At 38.3% G+C, this 24,833-nt stretch overlaps 1 protein-coding gene across 1 annotated transcript in view; it reads left to right on the plus strand.

The window, feature by feature from the left end:
• The first annotated feature begins 3,850 nt into the window (after positions 1–3,850).
• The window catches only part of LOC117330143, a 41,123-nt gene continuing 20,140 nt past the window's right edge, over positions 3,851–24,833 (plus strand). Inside the window, exons 1-10 of the mRNA XM_033888363.1 lie at positions 3,851–3,926; positions 4,540–5,613; positions 6,057–6,204; positions 7,019–7,137; positions 8,240–8,426; positions 9,189–9,322; positions 9,767–9,917; positions 14,239–14,436; positions 22,103–22,237; positions 24,584–24,675. Of these exons, the coding sequence (XP_033744254.1) occupies positions 4,587–5,613; positions 6,057–6,204; positions 7,019–7,137; positions 8,240–8,426; positions 9,189–9,322; positions 9,767–9,917; positions 14,239–14,436; positions 22,103–22,237; positions 24,584–24,675 (2,191 nt within the window). The 5' untranslated portion in view covers positions 3,851–3,926; positions 4,540–4,586. The remainder of the gene's footprint in view (positions 3,927–4,539; positions 5,614–6,056; positions 6,205–7,018; positions 7,138–8,239; positions 8,427–9,188; positions 9,323–9,766; positions 9,918–14,238; positions 14,437–22,102; positions 22,238–24,583; positions 24,676–24,833) is intronic.

Here is a 24,833-nt window from a genome sequence, read left to right on the forward strand (position 1 = left end):
TTTCCCCGGCCATCTTGGTGGTTTTAAAGAATATCTATTGTGCTATACAGTGTACATGACCTGGCCACACGACAAGGCGATGTGTCCCCAATAAATACAGGGATACAGTGTTATGTCGCCTCTTGTTGATAGAGACACGATTATGCGACGACTGACCAGTATTTGTGTCGTGGAGTTATGTAATATCTAATATTTGGTAACATGCTGAGGAAGAAATATTATGTCATCATGCGCAGTAATTATGGCGTGGCGCTAATATCACAGGGACTTGAGCATTAAAGTTACAGTCTATAACATGTATTTGTACCTCCCCTAGTGTGTATAGCACATCTTGAGACGTTTTGGGTGGGTGGGGGGCTAGATTAAAATTTGGCAAAAAAAAAAAAAAAAATGGTAAAAACGGTCCAGCGGGGATGTGTATGTAAAGTTCTCGTATATATGACCACCGGGGATGTCATTTTGGCCAAATTTTAATCTAGCCCCCCAAAACGTCTCAATATGTGCTATACACACTAGGAGAGGTAAAAATACATGCAGACTGTTACTAATTCTCAAGTTCCTGTGGATAAAATGATATTGTAACGGTTTGTAGGATTTATAGTCACATTTGTTCACCATACCAAATTTCACATATCAGCCAATGCAGTTTGAATTAGAATGCCTTCATCCAAATTTAAATGATCATTTCAAATTATGGTACAAAAGGCACACAATATATTAGCACCTTTCGACAAACGTACAAAAGGTAAAAACATAACAAAAATTGCATCATACAGCTGTTTCGTCCTTCTAGGACTCGGCAGTGATGTTACAGACATTATACAGCTGCGTCGTCCTTCTAGGACTCGTCAGTGATGTTACTGACATCATACAGCTGTGTCGTCCTTCTAGGACTCGGTCAGTGATGTTACAGACATCATACAGCTGTTTCGTCCTTCTAGGACTCGTCAGTGATGCTACAGACACCATATAGATGTGTCGTCCTTCTATGACTCGGTCAGTGATGTTACAGACATCATACAGCTGTTTCGTCCTTCTAGGACTCGTCAGCGATGTCAGTGACATCATACAGCTGTGTCCTCCTTCTAGGACTCGTCAGTATGTCAGTGACATCATACAGCTGATTTGTACATTTTTGTACCTCTAGGATTCGTCAGTGATGTTAGTGACATTATACAGTAGTTTCTTCCCTCAAAGACTCGTCAGTGATGTTAGGGACATCATATAGCTGTTCCGTCCCTTTAGGATTCGTCAGTGATGTCAGTGACTTCATACAGCTGACTCGTCAGTGATGTTAGTGGCATTATACAGCTGGTACGCCGTTACTGGACTCGTCAGTGATGTCAGGGACATCATACAGCTGATTCGTTCCCTAGGATTGAGTCCTTGACAGACTGTTTACTCTTTATAGGTGTGATTCATTTATCATCCCGTAACATTTGTTTTTTACGGGGATACAAACTCTAAACGTGTTCAAAGCAAAACTATTCACGGGGAGAAATATATATTTATTCTTATCTATATTTAGAACTAAGCTCCATATATGGTTATATCCTGTGGACTAGATGGTGGCACCACTCCAAACACGTACGCCGCTCTCTACATAACGCTGGATTATCCGGTTTGGAGTTTCCTGGTGTATTATGTATCAGAGAAATGAGTTCTACATAAATTTTCTATCGATGCTAATTATGAAGAGTGTATTCAAACATAATACTAATTTTTATTTGCCATTGTATCCTTGAATATGTCAATATACCGTATGCAAAGCATAATATTTACGGGGACGACCATTCAAAGAAATCCCATAAAATTTCGCCGACGGTACGCATAAATTTCACAACAGTATTTAAAGAAGCAGAAATGTTGTCACAATGGGTATCACGGGTTTATTGTGGTTGATTTCGACCACAACGAACTGTCGTATTGGCGCCCCCGCCAAGCCAAGAGCGACAATGCGCCATGAAAAGAGCTACAATTCTTCATCCGACAAAATGAAGGCATCATGCGACAATCATATCGCCTTGTCGCAGTGGCTGGGTTCTTTTGTCGAATGGCGCATTGCGCAATGTCCCTCTTCACTTGGCGCCATCCTCCATCAGTGGTATACATCAACAGCAGCAACAACAACGACGATGACGACGACGACGACGACGACGACGACGACAACAACAACAACAGATAATGTCATTTTTAAATTTCGCAATGTTGTTTTGTGTAATATGTTATGCATTCATAGAATCAGATCACAGGGGCTTGACACGTTCTTCACGGCCAAAGTAATATGAGGACTGTGTCTAGGAGACACCAACAGCAAGGTTCCTATGAGGAAGGGTGTCAGTGAGACACCAACAGCCAGGTTCATATGAAGAAGGGCGTCAGGGAGACGCCGTGCAACAAGAAAACATAGATAGACATATTTCAAGTGTTTCAGTCGGAGCCACAGATAGTTTGGTTGAAAACAAAGAATAAAATCACCTATTCACAAATTCCTCAGTTGTCGTCCGAGAAGCTCATTGCCGTTCGATGTTAAGTTTTCTTCAATCTCAGTTGGTACAGTACATTAAAGCCAGTGAGACAGACTAAAGACGGCCTCAAGGTGACTGAACCCAGAGCCAAGGCTAAGATCTTCCACGAACAGTTTTGCTCCGCACACATGGAGGAGGTGCATTCTCTGCCAGATCATTTTGATTGTCATTAATGCAACTTCATGTAACACTGCATGGTAGTTATTAAATATTGGTTGAAATTAATTCAATCTGATTGTGTGTTCTGAAGTCAATTTTATGACGAAATGTATAATTGTAATCACTGAAGCTGTCTACTGGCTTTGCTGGGGCTTGGTTTTCTCATGATATTAATAACGAAAGGGTGTTTTTGCATTATTTTAAGCAGCGTCTGATAAATAATTTTATTCAAACATTAAATGAATTTGTTGAATGTCGTGAAAACGCTTTTTGTATAAATTCCTTATTGATAGTTTTACGTTACAATTTTACTCGACAAAGTCCGTTCCAGATTTCGAAATTACGCTCTCTTTTTTTTTTTTATATCTCACCAGCTTTATGTAGGTATCGTAATATCCTGTGGGGGGAATAAAATCTGTCGTTATTGTGACCAAGACCAGGTAGAGGATGAGTTTCATTTTGTTTCAATATGTCCATTCTACAAAGATAATCGAAAAAAGTTCATCAAAATGTATATTACCGTCACCGATCAGCTTCTAAACTTTCCCACCAGATACATGTATACTAGTGCGTAACAGGAGAGAGCTCTGTAACTTAGGGAAGTACTTGGAATTCTGTTTTTGCAGCACGTTCTAGATCTCAGCTTTTAGCTTATTTTGTTTTCTCTCCTATCAGTTTCTAGGTTTACCGATATTATAGCCGTCTATCCCCTGACTACACTATTGTATACTCCAATCATTCATTCGATGTTACCGCTCAGGAATGTTGTCCTAACATCTGTTACCTTACTGAAGTAGTTATTTTTAACGTGGTATAGATCTACGATATATGCAAAAATTTGTATTACATATTAACGATGGTTAATTGAAGGATGTAGACATTAGCCTAAGACTGAAGTTGAATTAACACTGAAGATATATTGTATATGTAGTTTTTTTTAGGAGACCAATAAGGGAGATTGATGATTATTTTAAAGGAGTTTTGCCTAAAATATGGGAGATTTGTGCGCGACATGAATATCGACATTTTTACTCAATTTTAAAGCAATAAACTAATTTTGAAAGCGATAAAGAATATCTATATTTATGATTAGCCTTAGATCTAGAAATTTAGGTAATATTAATATTTGGGTCAGGGGAGATCACTCGTGCTAGTTGATATACCGGAAGTAAAAACATAAGATGACAGGTAGGCATAGGAACTCGTGACAACTTGGTGTTTTGCTGAAGTGGCGTTTTGGTAAATTATAGATTTATGGCTATATGACAATCCCCACATACGTATCGCACGTACAGCATGGAATAAATGCTATGAGGCCTCATATCGTAACCAAACGAGGCCGGGTCATATTTAAATATTTGATTTCATAACAATATGTAATAGGAAAGTTGGTCACTGGTTGACTTTATTTAATAGTGTGTAACACTACTGTTACTGTGTATGTAAAAACTGATGTAACATTAAGTCATTATCGCATCTCATTGATCAAATGACGTCAGAGTGATGCTATAACCAATCGGGTTGAAACAAGTGTTGTTAGTGATGTGCTTTATACGTATATCAGTTGGCGATGTTAGCTGTTGTACATGTACATGTATGTATGCAATTTTCTAGTTATACGTGTATTTTTTCTCTTGTATCTCGTTGGTTTCACTCATCTACGATCTAACAGTTAGTATAACTTTATCACACAGAGGCCGTAATTACCTTAATGACAATCATATATATCTGCCGATTTATCATCGGACGTTATTAATATATTTCCCTCTGTAATCTTGCTGGAATAATCTATAGTTTGTGATGTGTTACCATTCAGAATGTATTTATATGTATTTTTATGGGTTTTTTTCAGGATGTCTTAATTTAAGGACGCACACAGTAATTCAATACTGATTCATAATGGAGGAGGGATCAGGGTTGGAATCTCTCATCAACCAAAGATTAACACGTCCATCTTATAGCAGAATGGTTTCATGGGAATTTTCAAATCAACAGGAGGTAAATCCTGTGAAAAGGAAGAGAAGACGATCAAAAAAGTATTCAAATGTTGATGAGGAGGTAAATTTTTCTGTATCATCAGCGGATGAGGATGAAAGTGATGTGGTAATTCAAAGCACTAAATCACCTGGTCCAGAACTGTGCGTTTCTAGTTCAGATGATGACTGTTTGTACTTTTCTGCAGAAGAAACAATATCATCTGATTCAGATAGTGTAGCCAAGATCAATCAAGGGCTTACCTCCCTTGATATAGAAGAAATTTCAACCAAAGATAGTGCTAGCAGTAAAGAAGACAGTATAGCTCTCAGTCAGCCACCTCAGGAAAAGAAACATGCTCCTAGCAAAAAGCAGAAACGTAAAAGACGAAAGTCTAAGAATTCTTATGTTTTGCATGCAGGGGAAATCTTATCGGTGATGGAAATTGACATTGAGCCAGACATCATTGGTGAAACCCACGAATTGGTGGAAGAAAGTCTTGCCTGCATAGAGAAGGCAGTTCCTTCTTTAGTTGAACTTTGTTTAAATTGCACACGCAGAAGAAAAGTGAATGTACAGCTTCCAAAAGGACTTAAGAACATGGTGCAACATACTAACAAAGAATTAACTTTCCGAAAATTTCAAGTGTCATGGTTACAGAACGAATTTTCTATATGGCAGCCATTTGAAAAGAAGAAGTCCGAACTATTCTATGCCATCTACTCTGACAGTGATGATTGGGGGTGTGATCCAATATACAAATGTCTTTTACCTACTAGAAATATATGGAATAACGTGTTTTATCCACAGTATTTGTCCTCTCATTATCAATCTCAATATTCCGGCAGTAAAACTTCCTCCATCTTGCCATTCACATTTGCTACAATACCCTATTGTTGGCAAGATAATAATGGCTGCTACCGAATTGTCTTCCAGCAAAGGTTCCTTGGATGTACGTATACAGATCAAGATAGCATTAGTTAAATATTGTAGTTTATTTTAATACTGTTTAATATGATGATAACCCCATGCCTAGGTCAATTTAAGTTCAATGAATTTTACATATAGGCCTAAGTGCTAACAATGTTAATTTTGGCCTTGAAATACTTCCCCCACTTCATTATTTCTTTGAGTCAAAGATTTGTTGTTCCTCTGGAAATATTAAAGGATAAATTCAGCTTTATTTGTTGCTAGTTGAATATCGCAAGTAGAAGAATTAATTTGCAATTTTTAATTTTTTGTTATTTACAAGGTTTGCAATTTTTGTGGTAACACAAATTGAAGATTTGCGTTCTTTTGTTAGATGCATGTTGAAGATTTAAGATATTTTGCTTGTTACAACTTGAAAGTTAACAATATTTTTGTTACAGTTGACAATTTTTTGTTTGTTGAAAGGTTTAGCCACACTTGTAGATCTAATGATGCCTGCTGTATTGATTGATAGAAATGTTGGAGACAGTGATGAGTGCAAATCAGAGTCAGAGCAAATCTTGGCAGCTACCAAAATAGCCATGAGGAGAGTGAAAGGGGCTCTAAATATCAGGTAAACAATATTCTTTCACAGAAAACGTGAACCTTACACTCTCAGAACACCTTAACAAAACAGTACATGCTCCAGCACAAAAATTAAGTTCTCGTATTGCTTCACACACAAACCATTTTAAAACTTTTTTGACTTAGGATAACCTGACCCAATTTTTTTATTTAAAAGTAGTAAACTGTTAATTGTGTTTGCATGTTCTGAAGTCAGCTGTGGTTGTTGTTTTTTTGATAATTAAATACATGTTCTGACAAATATAAATATGCCACTAAGTATATTCCAGGTATTTTTGGCTATTGGTCATTTCAGCTGAATTCGAGATTTCCTGATAAATAAACATACAATGAATGTAGCTGGAGTATCGACAGCATACAACATTAAACATTATACAATAAATATGTGATTTGTTTATTGTATATGTGACTTAGTACCTACATGTATGTAGGGTTTTCTTCCCACACACTACTGCTATACAGTGAAAATGGCAAATAAGTGTTTGTAACTAGGTTTAGGTATAAATTCAAATGGAGTCATTAAGGTAAGATATTTCTTTACATATGCAGCACATGTGGGTGTGTGAATTCTTTAATGAAAGTGTGTGTCTTGTCTTAAATGTATTTGTACTATCATTAAAAAATCTGGTAAAAAAATATATATATAAAGATTTTTTTTTCCTTAAATTTCAAACATCTATTTCTCATCTTTGTTGAATTCAGAGTTTTGATATTTTCTTTGCAACATTGAAATCTTGATACCATGCATGCTTACCGACCGAGCAGAGTTTGACAGCATGTTATTTGTTTTATTTATTTCATAGGTTTCGTGATATATCTGACATTTTCTTCGACAAGATCATTCCATATGTATTCTGGGCTCGTGGAGATCTTCATCAAGCATCAACACTCTTTACCAAACTCATTGAGGGGGATAAACGCAGTAAGTCTGAATATAATCCACCAAACAAAAAAAGAAGTAATAAATTAAGAGTATATCTAATCCATGAAAATACTGTTACAGTAAATCTGATATGTCTTGAGATTTTGAAAATAAAATAACAAATGGAACATTTAAATGAAAAAAAATTTTGGTTCTATAACCCTGTTAAGAGTTATATACTTTTCTTACAAGATTGGTCTACCTGAACTAATGCATCAGTGAATTTTACCTAGTGTTTTTATTTTACATCAACATGGATATCTAATTGTAGGTAAAGGTTAGATGATTAACGATAATAAGAACTCTACATGTGTTGTTTAATAGATCTAATTTAAAAGTTCTTTCTCTAATTCAACAGTTTTCTCTAATTCAACACACAGTTTTCTCTAATTCAACACAGTTTTCTCTAATTCGACACAGTTTTCTCTAATTCGACACAGTTTTATCTAATTCAACACAGTTTTCTCTAATTCGACACAGTTTTCTCTAATTCGACACAGTTTTCTCTAATTCAACACAGTTTTCTCTAATTCGACACAGTTTTCTCTAATTCAACACAGTTTTATCTAATTTGACACTAACAGTTTTCTCTAATTCAACACAGTTTTCTCTAATTCAACACAGTTTTATCTAATTTGACACAGTTTTCTCTAATTCGACACAGTTTTCTCTAATTCAACACAGTTTTATCTAATTTGACACAGTTTTCTCTTATTCGACACAGTTTAACACATTAAACACTGAGTTAAGTGAACAATGTAAATTATACATGATGTTTAACCAAGGGCCATAACTCACTATTTCAAGGTACACCAACCATCCATTTAATGCAATTCCTAAATAATTATAATGCATAAGATGAGACAGAATATTTACCAACTTTGGACATCAATCACTGGACATAACACTTAACTTACACAGAAAATAGAAACACATTACACAAAATACATAATTAAAAAAAACATCAACACCCTGTAACATATTTGAACAACAACAAATTGATACATAAACATCTGTACACATGCAATTATAACAAAAAAAAGCACTATAAATTATTCTATAAAATTGACCCTGTCGCATTGTGATTTTTATTTACTCTAAGGTCGCTTTCGTGCCATGTGTATGATAGAAATAGCACGCATGCATGCCCAGTTAGGGGAACCAGAGGTGGCGTGTCGGTTCTACAGAATGGCATCTGATATTGCCTTGGAGAAAGGCAAGGCAACAAAACATGACAAAGAGGTGTTTGGACAGACACTGATGTTACAGGCCAGCGTGTATGACCAAGGGTGAGTTTGTAATGTTATGTCTAGTATGTTAAATGTTATAAAGTGTTAACTATAACTTACTGTATGTCTGGTCCGAGAATAGAGACAGGTCGTGGGCCATTGGTTACACAGTTGGTTTACTTTTGGCAAGCTGAGCCAAAATTATGTACCACATACACGTCATTTTCAATGTCTTAAACTTATCATGCATACATATGCTCGGGGCTGTTCCAGGAAAACATATATGGGATATAGGTTCTGAGGACGGCATACCTAGTATGCCGAAACATGTAAAACATTAAACCAGTTGAAGATCTTCCTGCGGATGTTGTCTGGTCATCTTTACTTATTATAATATATAGGATATGTACAGTGTATAATTATCATTTCTATATATATAATCATTTGTTAAATTGTACATATCAGGTAGATTTGTATTTCCTGTCGTGTCTGTACTGTGTTGAACATTTTTCATAATTATGTTAGTATATAATTGATCATGTAGTAATAACGACTGTACAGGCAAGTAAATTGTCAAATTTTCGAGGCAATATAAGTTTGTGAATGCGGTGCTGTGGTACAAGATGTCTGTATATTTCTAGCAAGGCTACTCCCGTCAGAGCACAAGTCATAAAATTGTCTTCTTTCATCATTTGTGTGGCTATACTTTATAATTATGTACATGATGATATACATTGTATATATAACTATTTAACATCGATTTTATAGAAAATATAAAAGAATAATAAAACTAATATCTCATTTGCACATTTGATACCATAGTATGATGACCCTTAGCAAGGCAAGAACAGCTGCTGATTATTGGAAGTATGTTGTGACTTCCGGAACATTCAATCAGGGAGCAGCCAATATGGCCGCCATCTCCATATTGTGTTTTCACTCTAGACCAGGCAGTGGTAAGTTATATTCTGAGTAGAAGCTGGACTGATATAGATATTTCTGTGTGCCATTCCTCAATACTAATTTAGTTGTCATGTCAAAATGGGCAGTTTGATTTAAGTTTTTTTTTTTTTGTCGTTGAGACAATAATGGTATGAAAAAGAAATATAGGGCCCGAATCGATCCCTGACAAGTTTATGACATGGCAAGAGTTTCTAGCTAAGAAGCTCTACATACAGACCATTACTAGGCTTTATATTACATATTCCGTTGATCAGGTTATCAAATTTATCATCTTACTTTTAGAGCGTTGAATTATACTTGGGAACCAATTTGGAAACAGGTGAAATTTATAGACAAATGACCTTTTTGTGTAGGTTAACTTTGGCTGTTTCACAGTTATTGTTTTTCTCATGCATGATGTCATGCTTAGATTACATTTTAAAAACTAATTCCTACAGATACAGAGCCTTCCAGTTTTGTGGATGCCAGGAGTAGACTGGAGGCGATGGTCCAGGTATGCCCTAGATACCTGTACTATATAAGTATGTTACAAGCTTTGGCTGGGCAGGAATCTGACACAGATAATACCTACAGGACATTCATTCAGAGGTACGTTGGACATAATTGTTTGGGTAAAGATCAGGGATATGTATATTATATACAGGGAGTAATGTACATACAGAGGTACGTTGGACGTTATTGTCAGGGTAAAGATCAGGGATGTGTATATTATATACAGGGAATAATGTACATACAGAGGTACGCTGGACGTTATTGTCTGGGTAAAGATCAGGGTCAACCAGTATCTTATATACAGGGAATAATGTACATACAGAGGTACGCTGGACGTTATTGTCAGGGTAAAGATCAGGGTCAGCCAGTATCTTATATACAGGGAGTAATGTACATACAGAGGTACGCTGGACGTTATTGTCTGGGTAAAGATCAGGGTCAACCAGTATCTTATATACAGGGAGTAGTGTACATACAGAGGTACGCTGGACGTTATTGTCAGGGTAAAGATCAGGGTCAGCCAGTATCTTATATACAGGGAGTAATGTACATACAGAGGTACGCTGGACGTTATTGTCTGGGTAAAGATCAGGGTCAGCCAGTATCTTATATACAGGGAGTAATGTACATACAGAGGTACGCTGGACGTTATTGTCAGGGTAAAGATCAGGGTCAGCCAGTATCTTATATACAGGGAGTAATGTACATACAGAGGTACGCTGGACGTTATTGTCTGGGTAAAGATCAGGGTCAGCCAGTATCTTATATACAGGGAGTAATGTACATACAGAGGTACACTGGACGTTATTGTCTGGGTAAAGATCAAGGTCAGCCAGTATCTTATATACAGGGAGTAATGTACATACAGAGGTACGTTTGACGTTATTGTCAGGGTAAAGATCAGGGATGTGTATATTATATACAGGGAATAATGTACATACAGAGGTACGCTGGACGTTATTGTCTGGGTAAAGATCAGGGACATATTTTTTTGTATCTTATATACAGGGAGTAATGTACATACAGAGGTACGCTGGACGTTATTGTCTGGGTAAAGATCAGGGTCAGCCAGTATCTTATATACAGGGAGTAATGTACATACAGAGGTACGCTGGACGTTATTGTCTGGGTAAAGATCAGGGTCAGCCAGTATCTTATATACAGGGAGTAATGTACATACAGAGGTACGCTGGACGTTATTGTCTGGGTAAAGATCAGGGTCAGCCAGTATCTTATATACAGGGAGTAATGTACATACAGAGGTACGCTGGACGTTATTGTCTGGGTAAAGATCAGGGTCAGCCAGTATCTAATATACAGGGAGTAATGTACATACAGAGGTACGCTGGACGTTATTGTCAGGGTAAAGATCAGGGACAGCCAGTATCTTATATACAGGGAGTAGTGTACATACAGAGGTACGCTGGACGTTATTGTCTGGGTAAAGATCAGGGTCAGCCAGTATCTTATATACAGGTGAGTAATGTACATACAGAGGTACGCTGGACGTTATTGTCTGGTTAAGATCAGGGACAGCCAGTATCTTATATACAGGGAGTAATGTACATACAGAGGTACGCTGGACGTTATTGTCTGGGTAAAGATCAGGGTCAGCCAGTATCTTATATACAGGGAATAATGTACATACAGAGGTACGCTGGACGTTATTGTCAAGGTTAAGATCAGGGACAGCCAGTATCTTATATACAGGGAGTAATGTACATACAGAGGTACGCTGGACGTTATTGTCTGGGTAAAGATCAGGGTCAGCCAGTATCTTATATACAGGGAATAATGTACATACAGAGGTACGCTGGACGTTATTGTCAGGGTAAAGATCAGGGTTAGCCAGTATCTTATATACAGGGAGTAATGTACATACAGAGGTACGCTGGACGTTATTGTCAGGGTAAAGATCAGGGTTAGCCAGTATCTTATATACAGGGAGTAATGTACATACAGAGGTACGCTGGACGTTATTGTCTGGGTAAAGATCAGGGTCAGCCAGTATCTTATATACAGGGAGTAATGTACATACAGAGGTACGCTGGACGTTATTGTCTGGGTAAAGATCAGGGTCAGCCAGTATCTTATATACAGGGAATATATAACAGGGCTACAGTTTGGCACTGAACAGTTTTACTTTTGTTAGATTTGTGTTGTTTATTAGCTCACCTGGTCCGAAGGACCAAGGTAAGCTTATGCCATACCGTAGCGTCCGTCCATCCGTCCGTCCGTCCATCCATCCGTCCGTCCGTCCGTCAACAATTGACTTCTTCTTCATAACCAATGATCAGAATTTGACCAAATTTGGTCAGAAGCATCCCTATGGAGTGGGGACTCAAAATTGTACAAATGGTGGGGCTGACCCCCCAGGGGTCTGAGGGGCGGGGCCAAAAGGGGTCAATTTGGCTCTATTAATATTAACGACTTCTTCTCTGAAACCGAGTAATGGATATTGCTCATATTTGCCTGGTAGCATCACTATGGGGTGGGGATTCAAAATTGTACAAATTATGGGGCTGACCCCCCAGGGGCCTGAGGGGCAGGGCCAAATGTGGTCAATTTGGCTATATTGATATAAACAACTTCTTCTCTGAAACCGAGTAATGGATATTGCTCATATTTGCCTGGTAGCATCACTATGGGGTGGGGATTCAAAATTGTACAAATTATGGGGCTGACCCCCCAGGGGCCTGAGGGGCGGGGCCAAATGTGGTCAATTGGGCTATATTGATATAAACGACTTCTCTGAAACCGAGTAATGGATATTGCTCATATTAGCCTGGTAGCATCACTATGGGATGGGGATTCAAAATTGTACAAATGTTGGGGCTAACCCCCTGGGAGCCTTAGGGGCGGGGGCAAGAAGGGTCAATTTGGCTATATTGATATTAACAACTTCTTCTCTGAAACTGAGCAATGGATATCGCTCATATTTGCCTGGTAGCATCACTATTAGGTGGGGATTCAAAATTGTACAAATGATGGGGCTGACCCCCCCAGGGGCCTGAGGGGCGGGGCCAAATGTGGTCAATTTGGCTATATTGATATAAACAACTTCTTCTCTGAAACCGAGCAATGGATATTGCTCATATTAGCCTGGTAGCATCACTATGGGGTGGGGATTCAAAATTGTACAAATGGTGAGGCTTACCCCACGGGGGCCTGAGGGGCGGGGCCAAGAGGGGTCAATTAGGGGTCAATTTGGCTTAATTGATATGAACAACTTCTCCTCTGAAACCAAACAATAGATATTGCTCATATTTGACTGTGAGCATCCCTTTGGTGTCGGGATTCAAAATTGTACAAATAGTGAGGCCGACCTTCCTTGGGGTTGAGAGGCGGGGCTAAAAGGGGTCATTTTGGCAGAATTGATTTGAACAACTTTTTCTCTGAAACTAAGCAAGGGATATCTCTAATATTTGACTGGTAGCATTCCCTTGGGTTAAGGATTCAAAATTGAACAAATGACGGGGCCAGCCACCTGGGGGCTGAGGGGCCAGGCCAAAAGGGGTCGATTTGGTTAAATTGATATACAGTAAACAACTTCTTCTCTGAAACTAAGCTATGGATATCACTCACATTTGTATGGTAGCATGGTCATGGGGTGGGGATTCAAAATTGTACAAATTTTAGGGTTGACCCCACCAGGGAGCTGAGGGGTGGGGCCAAAAGGGGTCAATTTGGCTAAATTGATATGGACAACTTCTCTGAAACAGCTCATATTTGACCGATAGCATCCTTTTGGGTAAGGATTCAAAATTTTATAAAGGAAGGAACTGACCCCCTGGGGTGCAGAGGGCGGGGTCAAAAGGGGTCAATTGGTTTAAACAACTTGTTTTCTGAAACTAGGCAATGGATATCACTCACATTTGTGTGGTAGCATCCCTATGGGGTTGCGCCAAAAGTCAATTTTATTTCATTGATTAATGCATTTTAATGCCATAACTACCCATATAAAATGCCTATGATATATTGACATAGCAATACCAGTGACAAATATAATTGATCATCATTCTTGTTTCATATCTCATGAAATCCAGGTGAGCGATACAGGCCCTCTGGGCCTCTTGTTAAAGATATTGTATTTGTTTTGACCTCTCATCAAAATACACCTCTCTGAAAGTCACATATTATCCAGACTTTCAATTATTCACACTGCTGCCCTTTTGTCCTCCAACTCAGTAAAAGTTTATCTGTTGTTAAGAAATCCCCTGCCTAAACCTCTGCATAACCAAACAAATTCTATATTCTGCTGCGTAAACATTATGTTTACATAATTATAAACATGTACATGAATATTGTAAAACTGGATCTTGTGTCTAAAATCATTTTTCAACTATGTATAGTTCATGGACCTTGCCATGGAATCTTTGACTTGGGTTGTTCATTATATATAATTGTTGTATTACAGAGCAAATGCAGATGGAAACCATGATGCACCAGGTCTGATAATGACCTCGAGCGTGTCATCCAGTTCAGGAAGCCGTAGAAAGCGCCAAAATATCTGGCAAAATCTATCAGCTATGGTTACAAAATCTGGACCACCCCAGCCTCTCCATGTTCTATGGAGGTCCCATCTACAGCCCCTTAGGGTCTGTGATCCAACCAGGTAATTCAGGGGAAACCTGCATTCCAAGTCTCCCCAATGTTTATTTTCACATCATCAGCCCCTTAATGTCTGTGATCCCTCAAGGTAATCTAAGCCCCTTAATGTCTGTAATCCCTCCAGGTAATCTAAGCCCCTTAAAGTCTGTGATCCCTCCAGGTAATCTAAGCCCCTTAAAGTCTGTGATCCCTCCAGGTAATCTAAGCCCCTTAAAGTCTGTGATCCCTCCAGGTAATCTAAGCCCCTTAAAGTCTGTGATCCCTCCAGGTAATCTAAGTCCCTTAAAGTCTGTGATCCCTCCAGGTAATCTAAGCCCCTTAAAGTCTGTGATCCCTCCAGGTAATCTAAGCCCCTTAAAGTCTGTGATCCCTCCAGGTAATCTAAGTCCCTTAAAGTCTGTGATCCCTCCAGGTAATCTAAGCCCCTTAAAGTCTGTGATCCCTCCAGGTAATCTACGCCCCCTAATGTCTGTGATCCCTCCAGGTAATCTAAACCCCTTAATGTCTGTGATCCCTCCAGGTAATCTAAGCACCTTAAAGTCTGTGATCCCTCCAGGTAATCTAAACCCCTTAAAGTCTGTGATCCCTCAAGGTAATCTAAGTCCCTTAAAGTCTGTGATCCCTCCAGGTAATCTAAGCCCCTTAAAGTCTGTGATCCCTCAATGTAATCTAAGCCCCTTAAAGTCTGTGATCCCTCCAGGTAATATAAGCCCCTTAAAGTCTGTGATCCCTCAATGTAATCTAAGCCCCTTAAAGTCTGTGATCCCTCCAGGTAATCTAAGCCCCTTAATGTCTGTGATCCCTCCAGGTAATCTAAGCCCCTTTAAGTCTGTCATCCCTCCAGGTTATCTAAACCCCTTAATGTCTGTGATCCCTCCAGGTAATCTAAGCCCCTTAAAGTCTGTGATCCCTCCAGGTAATCTAAGCCCCTTAAAGTCTGTGATCCCTCCAGGTAATCTAAACCCCTTAATGTCTGTGATCCCTCAATGTAATCTAAGCACCTTAATGTCTGTGATCCCTCCAGGTAATCTAAGTCCCTTAAAGTCTGTCATCCCTCCAGGTAATCTACGCCCCTTAATATCTGTGATCCCTCCAAGTCATCTAAGCCCCTTAAAGTCTGTGATCCCTCCAGGTAATCTAAACCCCTAAGGGTCTGTGATCCCTCAAGGTAATCTCTAGGAACCTGAATTACCAGTACTCATTGTTGTAGACCTGAGGTCCATCTCCAGCCTCTTATGGTGTGTGATCACTTCAGTCTAGTTTTTAGCCCACCATCATCAGATGGTGGGCTATTCAAATCGCCCTGCGTCCGTTGTCCGTCGTCCGTCCGTCCGTCCGTCCCTCCGTAAACAATTCTTGTTATCGCTAATCCTCAGAAAGTACTGAAGGGATCTTTCTCAAATTTCATATGTGGGTTCCCCTTGGTGCCTAGTTATGCATATTGCATTTTGAGACCAATCGTAAAACAACATGGCCGACAGGCAGCCATCTTGGATTTTGACAATTGAAGTTTGTTATCGCTATTTCTGAGAAAGTACTGAAGGGATCTTTCTCAAATTTCATATGTAGGCTCCCCTTGGTGCCTAGTTATGCATATTGCATTTTGAGACCAATCGGAAAACAACATGGCCAACAGGCAGCCATCTTGGATTTTGATAATTTAAGTTTGTTATCGCTATTTCTGAGAAAGCACTGAAGGGATCTTTCTCAAATTTCATATGTAGGTTCCCCTTGGTGCGTAGTTATGCATATTGCATTTTGAGACCAATCGGAAAACAATATGGCCGACAGGCAACCATCTTGGATTTTGACAATTGAAGATTGTTATCGCTATTTCTGAAAAAGTGCTGAAGGGATCTTTCTCAAATTTCATATGTAGATTCCCCTTGGTGCATAGTTATGCATATTGCATTTTGAGACCAATCAGAAAAAAACATGGCCGACAGGCAGCCATCTTGGATTTTGACAATTGAAGTTTGTTATCGCTATTTCTGAGAAAGAACTGGAGGGATCTTTCTCAAATTTCATATGTAGGTTTCCCTTGGTGCCTAGTTATGCATATTGCATTTTGAGATCAATCGGAAAACAACGTGGCCGACAGGCAGCCATCTTGGATTTTGACAATTGAAGTTTGTTATCGCTATTTCTGAGAAAGTACTGAAGGGATCTTTCTCAAATTTCATATGTAGGTTTCCCTTGGTGCCTAGTTATGCATATTGCATTTTGAGACCAATCGGAAAACAACATGGCCGACAGGCAGCCATCTTGGATTTTGATAATTTAAGTTTGTTATCGCTATTTCTGAGAAAGCACTGAAGGGATCTTTCTCAAATTTCATATGCAGGTTCCCCTTGGTGCCTAGTTATGCATATTGCATTTTGAGACCAATCGTAAAACAACATGGCCGACAGGCAACCATCTTGGATTTTGACAATTGAAGTTTGTTATCGCTATTTCTGAGAAAGTACTGAAGGGATCTTTCTCAAATTTCATATGTAGGCTCCCCTTGGTGCCTAGTTATGCATATTGCATTTTGAGACCAATCGGAAAACAACATGGCCAACAGGCAGCCATCTTGGATTTTGATAATTTAAGTTTGTTATCGCTATTTCTGAGAAAGCACTGAAGGGATCTTTCTCAAATTTCATATGTAGGTTCCCCTTGGTGCGTAGTTATGCATATTGCATTTTGAGACCAATCGGAAAACAATATGGCCGACAGGCAACCATCTTGGATTTTGACAATTGAAGATTGTTATCGCTATTTCTGAAAAAGTGCTGAAGGGATCTTTCTCAAATTTCATATGTAGATTCCCCTTGGTGCATAGTTATGCATATTGCATTTTGAGACCAATCAGAAAAAAACATGGCCGACAGGCAGCCATCTTGGATTTTGACAATTGAAGTTTGTTATCGCTATTTCTGAGAAAGAACTGGAGGGATCTTTCTCAAATTTCATATGTAGGTTTCCCTTGGTGCCTAGTTATGCATATTGCATTTTGAGATCAATCGGAAAACAACGTGGCCGACAGGCAGCCATCTTGGATTTTGACAATTGAAGTTTGTTATCGCTATTTCTGAGAAAGTACTGAAGGGATCTTTCTCAAATTTCATATGTAGGTTTCCCTTGGTGCCTAGTTATGCATATTGCATTTTGAGACCAATCGGAAAACAACATGGCCGACAGGCAGCCATCTTGGATTTTGATAATTTAAGTTTGTTATCGCTATTTCTGAGAAAGCACTGAAGGGATCTTTCTCAAATTTCATATGCAGGTTCCCCTTGGTGCCTAGTTATGCATATTGCATTTTGAGACCAATCGGAAAACAATATGGCCGACAGGCAACCATCTTGGATTTTGACAATTGAAGTTTGTTATCGCTATTTCTGAAAAAGTGCTGAAGGGATCTTTCTCAAATTTCATATGTAGGTTTTCCTTGGTGCCTAGTTATGCATATTGCATTTTGAGACCAATCGGAAAACAACATGGCCGACAGGCAGCCATCTTGGATTTTGACAATTGAAGTTTGTTATCGCTATTTCTGAGAAAGTACTGAAGGGATCTTTCTCAAATTTCATATGTAGGCTCCCCTTGGTGCCTAGTTATGCATATTGCATTTTGAGACCAATCGGAAAACAATATGGCCGACAGGCAGCCATCTTGGATTTTGATAATTTAAGTTTGTTATCGCTATTTCTGAGAAAGCACTGAAGGGATCTTTCTCAAATTTCATATGCAGGTTCCCCTTGGTGCCTAGTTATGCATATTGCATTTTGAGACCAATCGGAAAACAATATGGCCGACAGGCAACCATCTTGGATTTTGACAATTGAAGTTTGTTATTGCTATTTCTGAAAAAGTGCTGAAGGGATCTTTCTCAAATTTCATATGTAGGTTTCCCTTGGTGCCTATTTATGCATATTGCATTTTGAGACCTATCGGAAAACAACATGGCCGACAGGCAGCCATCTTGGATTTTGACAATTGAAGTTTGTTATCGCTATTTCTGAGAAAGAACTGGAGGGATCTTTCTCAAATTTCATATGTAGGTTTCCCTTGGTGCCTAGTTATGCATATTGCATTTTGAGATCAATCGGAAAACAACATGGCCGACAGGCAGCCATCTTGGATTTTGACAATTGAAGTTTGTTATCGCTATTTCTGAGAAAGTACTGAAGGGATCTTTCTCAAATTTCATATGTAGGTTTCCCTTGGTGCCTAGTTATGCATATTGCATTTTGAGACCAATCGGAAAACAACATGGCCGACAGGCAGCCATCTTGGATTTTGATAATTTAAGTTTGTTATCGCTATTTCTGAGAAAGCACTGAAGGGATCTTTCTCAAATTTCATATGCAGGTTCCCCTTGGTGCCTAGTTATGCATATTGCATTTTGAGACCAATCGGAAAACAATATGGCCGACAGGCAACCATCTTGGATTTTGACAATTGAAGTTTGTTATCGCTATTTCTGAAAAAGTGCTGAAGGGATCTTTCTCAAATTTCATATGTAGGTTTACCTTGGTGCCTAGTTATGCATATTGCATTTTGAGACCAATCGGAAAACAACATGGCCGACAGGCAGCCATCTTGGATTTTGACAATTGAAGTTTGTTATCGCTATTTCTGAGAAAGTACTGAAGGGATCTTTCTCAAATTTCATATGTAGGCTCCCCTTGGTGCCTAGTTATGCATATTGCATTTTGAGACCAATCGGAAAACAATATGGCCGACAGGCAGCCATCTTGGATTTTGATAATTTAAGTTTGTTATCGCTATTTCTGAGAAAGCACTGAAGGGATCTTTCTCAAATTTCATATGCAGGTTCCCCTTGGTGCCTAGTTATGCATATTGCATTTTGAGACCAATCGGAAAACAATATGGCCGACAGGCAACCATCTTGGATTTTGACAATTGAAGTTTGTTATCGCTATTTCTGAAAAAGTGCTGAAGGGATCTTTCTCAAATTTCATATGTAGGTTTCCCTTGGTGCCTATTTATGCATATTGCATTTTGAGACCTATCGGAAAACAACATTGCCGACAGGCAGCCATCTTGGATTTTGACAATTGAAGTTTGTTATCGCTATTTCTGAAAAAGTGCTGAAGGGATCTTTCTCAAATTTCATATGTAGGTTTCCCTTGGTGCCTATTTATGCATATTGCATTTTGAGACCTATCCGAAATCAACATGGCCGACAGGCAGCCATCTTGGATTTTGACAATTGAAGTTTGTTATCGCTATTTCTGAGAAAGTATTAAAGGGATCTTTCTCAAATTTCATATGTAGATTCCCCTTGGTGCCTAGTTATGCATATTGCATTTTGAGATCAATCGGAAAACAACATGGCCGACAGGCAGCCATCTTGGATTTTGACAAATGAAGTTTGTTATCTCTATTTCTGAGAAAGTACTGAAGGGATCTTTCTCAAATTTCATATGTAGGTTTCCCTTGGTGCGTAGTTATGCATATTGCATTTTGAGACCAATCGGAAAACAACATGGTCGACAGGCAGCCATCTTGGATTTTGACAATTGAAGTTTGTTATCGCTATTTCTGAGAAAGTGCTGAAGGGATCTTTCTCAAATCTCATATGTAGATTCCCCTTGGTGCCTAGTTATGCATATTGCATTTTGAGACCAATCGGAAAACAACATGGCCGACAGGTAGCCATCTTAGATTTTGACAATTGAAGTTTGTTATCGCTATTTCTGAGAAAGTACTGAAGGGATCTTTCTCAAATTTCATATGTAGGTTTCCCTTGGTGCCTAGTTATGCATATTGCATTTTGAGACCTATCAGAAAACAACATGGCCGACAGGCAGCCATCTTGGATTTTGACAATTGAAGTTTGTTATCGCTATTTCTGAGAAAGTACTGAAGGGATCTTTCTCAAATTTCATGTATAGGTTCCCCTTGGTGCCTAGTTATGCATATTACATTTTGAGACCTATCAGAAAACAACATGGCCGACAGGCAGCCATCTTAGATTTTGACAATTTAAGTTTGTTATCGCTATTTCTGAGAAAGTACTGAAGGGATCTTTCTCAAACATTTTTATAAGTTCCCCTTGGTCTGTAGTTCTGCATATTGCATCTTGGGACCAATAGGAAAACAACATGGCCGACAGGCAGCCATCTTGTATTTTGACAATTGAAGTTTGTTATCGCTATTTTACAGAAGGGACTGAAGGGATCTTTCTCAAATTTCATATGTAGGTTCCCCTTGGTCCCTGGTGTTGCATTTTGGGACCAATCCGAAAACAACAGACAGCCGTTATCGCTAAATCTTAAATTTTATATATAGGTTCCCCTTGTTTGAAAAGTACTAGAGGGCTGTTTCTGAATTTACACAGATTAGTAAGACTTAGAGGAAGGGAAAAGTAGAGAAAAGATCAATCTGACATGGAACCTATCAAGATCATTCAATGGTGGGCGCCAAGATCCCTCTGGGATCTCTTGTTAGGAATTCACAGCCCCAGTTTCCAAATGTTAGAACTGTCCTGGTCTAACTTCAGCCCCTTAGGGTCTGTGATCCCTCCATGTAATTCAAGGGAACCTGCAGCAGCCTCTTGCCTCTCTTTCAGAGAAATTTTATTCTACTGCCTCTCCTTGTCTGATAGTGATGTACGTATTATAATCATTTTGGATATGAAATGAAATTAAGATTCATGTTCTTTTATAGAAAGCTGATACTTCCAATCGGTACTCCTTAGAATAGCTTTTGTGTGTTACTGAGGTTGATATCATGATTCTTATAATTAACAAAAATATAATTTTATTGTCATCAGAAAGAAATGATAGTTAATGTAATGTATAAACATGTGTGTATAATTTGCCCTGAATACTACAAATAATACATGAGAAATTCTTCTGCCTCCAATTCTAAAAGTGTAGATCATCATCTTGGAATATATTCCCATTAAAACAAATTCCTGCTTGTTACAAAGTAAATTTAAATAACAAATTCATCTCATATACTTATACATTTTAAAACCCTAAAATGATTTTCTGATTTATTGTCAATATAAATGCAGTCTGGGTGACAGATAAATAGAATGGCGCCCGTTATGGTGCACACATGAATTTTGATCTGTCACCAAGATTGCATTTATATTGACAATAAATACAGTCTAACAAACGTTTTAAATGTTATATTTACATTTACCAGAATGTTAAACTCTGCCTTCTTAGATAGATATGTTCTTTATTTTCATCCATTTCATTGTATGTTCGTTTAAAAAAAATAGCATTATTAAATCAACCTCCTGTCTGTGATTGAATTGCAAACAATCTGACACACTATACAAAAGCCTTGCCGTGATGATGATCAGCATAGCGCCAAAATGATGTCATAGTAACACAATTGTTCTCAATCATTATCCTCGCTGCGTTTGATTCATTTGTAGCACATAGTGACCCATTTCCATAATGTTGATCAAAATGACATTACAAGCAGGTCATGTGATCTTGACTTCATCTATCCCCTCATAGTTGTAGCCCAGATTAATACTGAGGCAATGGGAGACTACCGTGCCAAATGTAAATACTGTATATATACAATCTAACAAGAATTGTTAAAAATAGTTGCTTTGTTACCTTTGAATTTGTAATAAACAAGTTTTACTGTTAAGTGTATATTTGAGATACTTTATTTTATACCCTTCCCAGTGAGATTCCACCAACAGAGGCAGACCTTTGCTGTGACAATCTTGACCTTCGGTTGAATTCCCAAGGTTATTTGACTGGAAACATGAAATTGTTGCTACCACCAATGCGGAGTATAAACTTGGACCCCTACACAGGGTAATGTACCTTCCCTCTTTAACACCTAGTTTGTAACTTTCTGTGTATTAAAAACTTTGGGGGATACCTCTTTGGAGAGTAAAGGGGATGTATTTAGTAAAAAATATTTTGAGATTACCTGCGCTGGTAGATTACCCTCGGATAATTAGCTGAACGAAATTCTACAAAAGTGACCATTCATATGAATAGTTTTTGCAATGGTTATTGGTGTCCCCAAAGTTATATTTTGTATACAGTCATACATGTCAACAAGATCTTGGGTCTTGAGTTCTAAAATGGGAATTATTCACCAATAACTTAAAGAGTTATTGCCCTTTTTATAATATTTTTATTGGACCTTGTGAGCATGATAACTGGAGTAAATATCAACCAAGTTTGCTGAAACTTTGTAATAAAGCCATATATCGACAAGATCTTGGACATATTTGAAAACAAATATTATTCGACAATAGGTTACAGAGTTATTGCCTTTGTTATAATATTATTGTTAATAATTTTCAGCTCATTCTGTACAGTATATACATTTTTATTTACAGTATTTATAAGACTATTATATAGACAAAATGCACACACACTCACACTCACACTACACATAAGGATATATACAGTCTTTTGAAAAGTTCTGTCCTCTTCCCTTCCAATCAACTCCTCTGGTCCTCTGTCCTTATCACGTCACATGAGTTACCAGCTATGAGCGTAGATGTAGATACTTCAGTATCTCATAACACGTCAGTGTTAACACAACAATCAGCCGATATCGGAATCATCATCACTGCCACATGGAAACTACACAGGTATACATGTAGGTCGAATTGTTGACCACTGACTTATATGAGTCAACTGTATCACCGGGAAACAAGGCTGGGTTATACCGCCACTGAATATCACATGTAGATGACCCTGTCATGGTCAAAGCTGTTACTGTGTTGGCTGGTCCATCTCACCCAGTTCCCTTGATATTCCACGGTAGAAAGCTGGTAAATACAGAAAATAGGACATAGTTTGTAGAAATCCGTAAAATTCCAGGTAGTTTACAAGTCTCTTCGCGTATACAAGAGCTAGATATTTATTTCACTTACGCGCTTCCATACATTTACACTCCTAACAAACTGGGGTTTCCAGATATAAGAATATATATAAATTCAGGATAATTAAATAACACAAACTTAAATATTACTATAATTACTGAATAATATAGCATACTTATGCAAATTACCAGTTAGGTAACCCTGCGGGTCCACAGCGTACAATAAATAACTACAGTCTATCACCTATGGGCCTCCATACCTATAGAAAACGCATACGCTTACTTTACACTAAATACATGACAATAACTGGCCCGTATACAACTAATACATGACTGATATACAAATAGCTTGCTTATACAGCTTATTGATACTATAGTTACCATTATAACATATAGATAAAACAATAACTAGTTATAGAAATTCAAACATACACGTAAACAACTCAGTCACGCACGAGTGGACCGCACCAACTATAAATGCTTGACCGGTCTCCTACAGTTAAATACTATAATCCAATCGGATAAATACATGGGCAATATAAACCAAAAAGGGGCAAACACTTACCACAGTCAGCTTTCTGTGCTTTCACTCATATGAGACAAATATAACAACGTCTCCAATACCTCGAACGATCCTCCGTCCAGAGCGTGTCTTACCGATCATCCATCATCTGGTATCTCTCGCGCCTTATCGAAAACACTTACCTGACAGAGAGGTCCGACTTATAGGTAGCGCACCATTAATTACAAACCCTACATACATACCACATAGAAACACCACAAAATACTTACCATATTTACCCATCGAGTTATGCGAGCGTGACACTGGCCCAATGGGCTTTATGTCACGACTGTCGTCCATCAGCATTTCAATTAAATCCCTCATAGTCCTGAATGCCTTAGTGGATTTTGATGAAATTTGGTCTGGAGCATTATTAAGCAAAGGAGATCTAACATTGTATAAACGGAGGGTGTGGCTCCACAGTGGCCTGAGGGGCGGGCCCAATAATGGAAATAGAATTTAAGCCTTTAAATCCCTACTAGTCCTGAGCGCCTGAATGGATTTTGATGAAATGAGATTTGGAGCATTATTTGGCTAATGATTTTGAATCATTGTTCGGAGAAGCTGTTTAAAAGTAGGAAAACATTTGAAATGCATTGTATAACTTATATCAGAGTATTTTGCCATAATTACTGAAATATCCCGGTGAACGGTGCAGGCCCTCTGGGACTCTTGTCTCATTGTGCCCCAATTACCTGAATTGGAGACCTTTTGTTTAATTTCATATTTTTTTATTTATTTTTTTTTTGGTATGTAGAAAGCTGTGTTTCCCTCAGACCCCAGGTAGGACTGAACCCTGGACTTCATTGGACAGATTCTCTGACATTCATGGGGGTCATGAGGTATTTGGTAAGTGTGTTACATTAGTTTTATTAAATGATTAATCACTATCAGATTTTACAAGTAATTGACATATAGATTTATAGACAATTGATAAATCTACAGATAATGACAGGCACATACTAAATCTGGAAATAATGACAGTTAGGCAAATGATAATCTACAGA

The sequence above is a fragment of the Pecten maximus genome, chromosome 6, assembly GCF_902652985.1.
Source record: "Pecten maximus chromosome 6, xPecMax1.1, whole genome shotgun sequence".
NCBI lineage: Eukaryota > Metazoa > Mollusca > Bivalvia > Pectinida > Pectinidae > Pecten > Pecten maximus.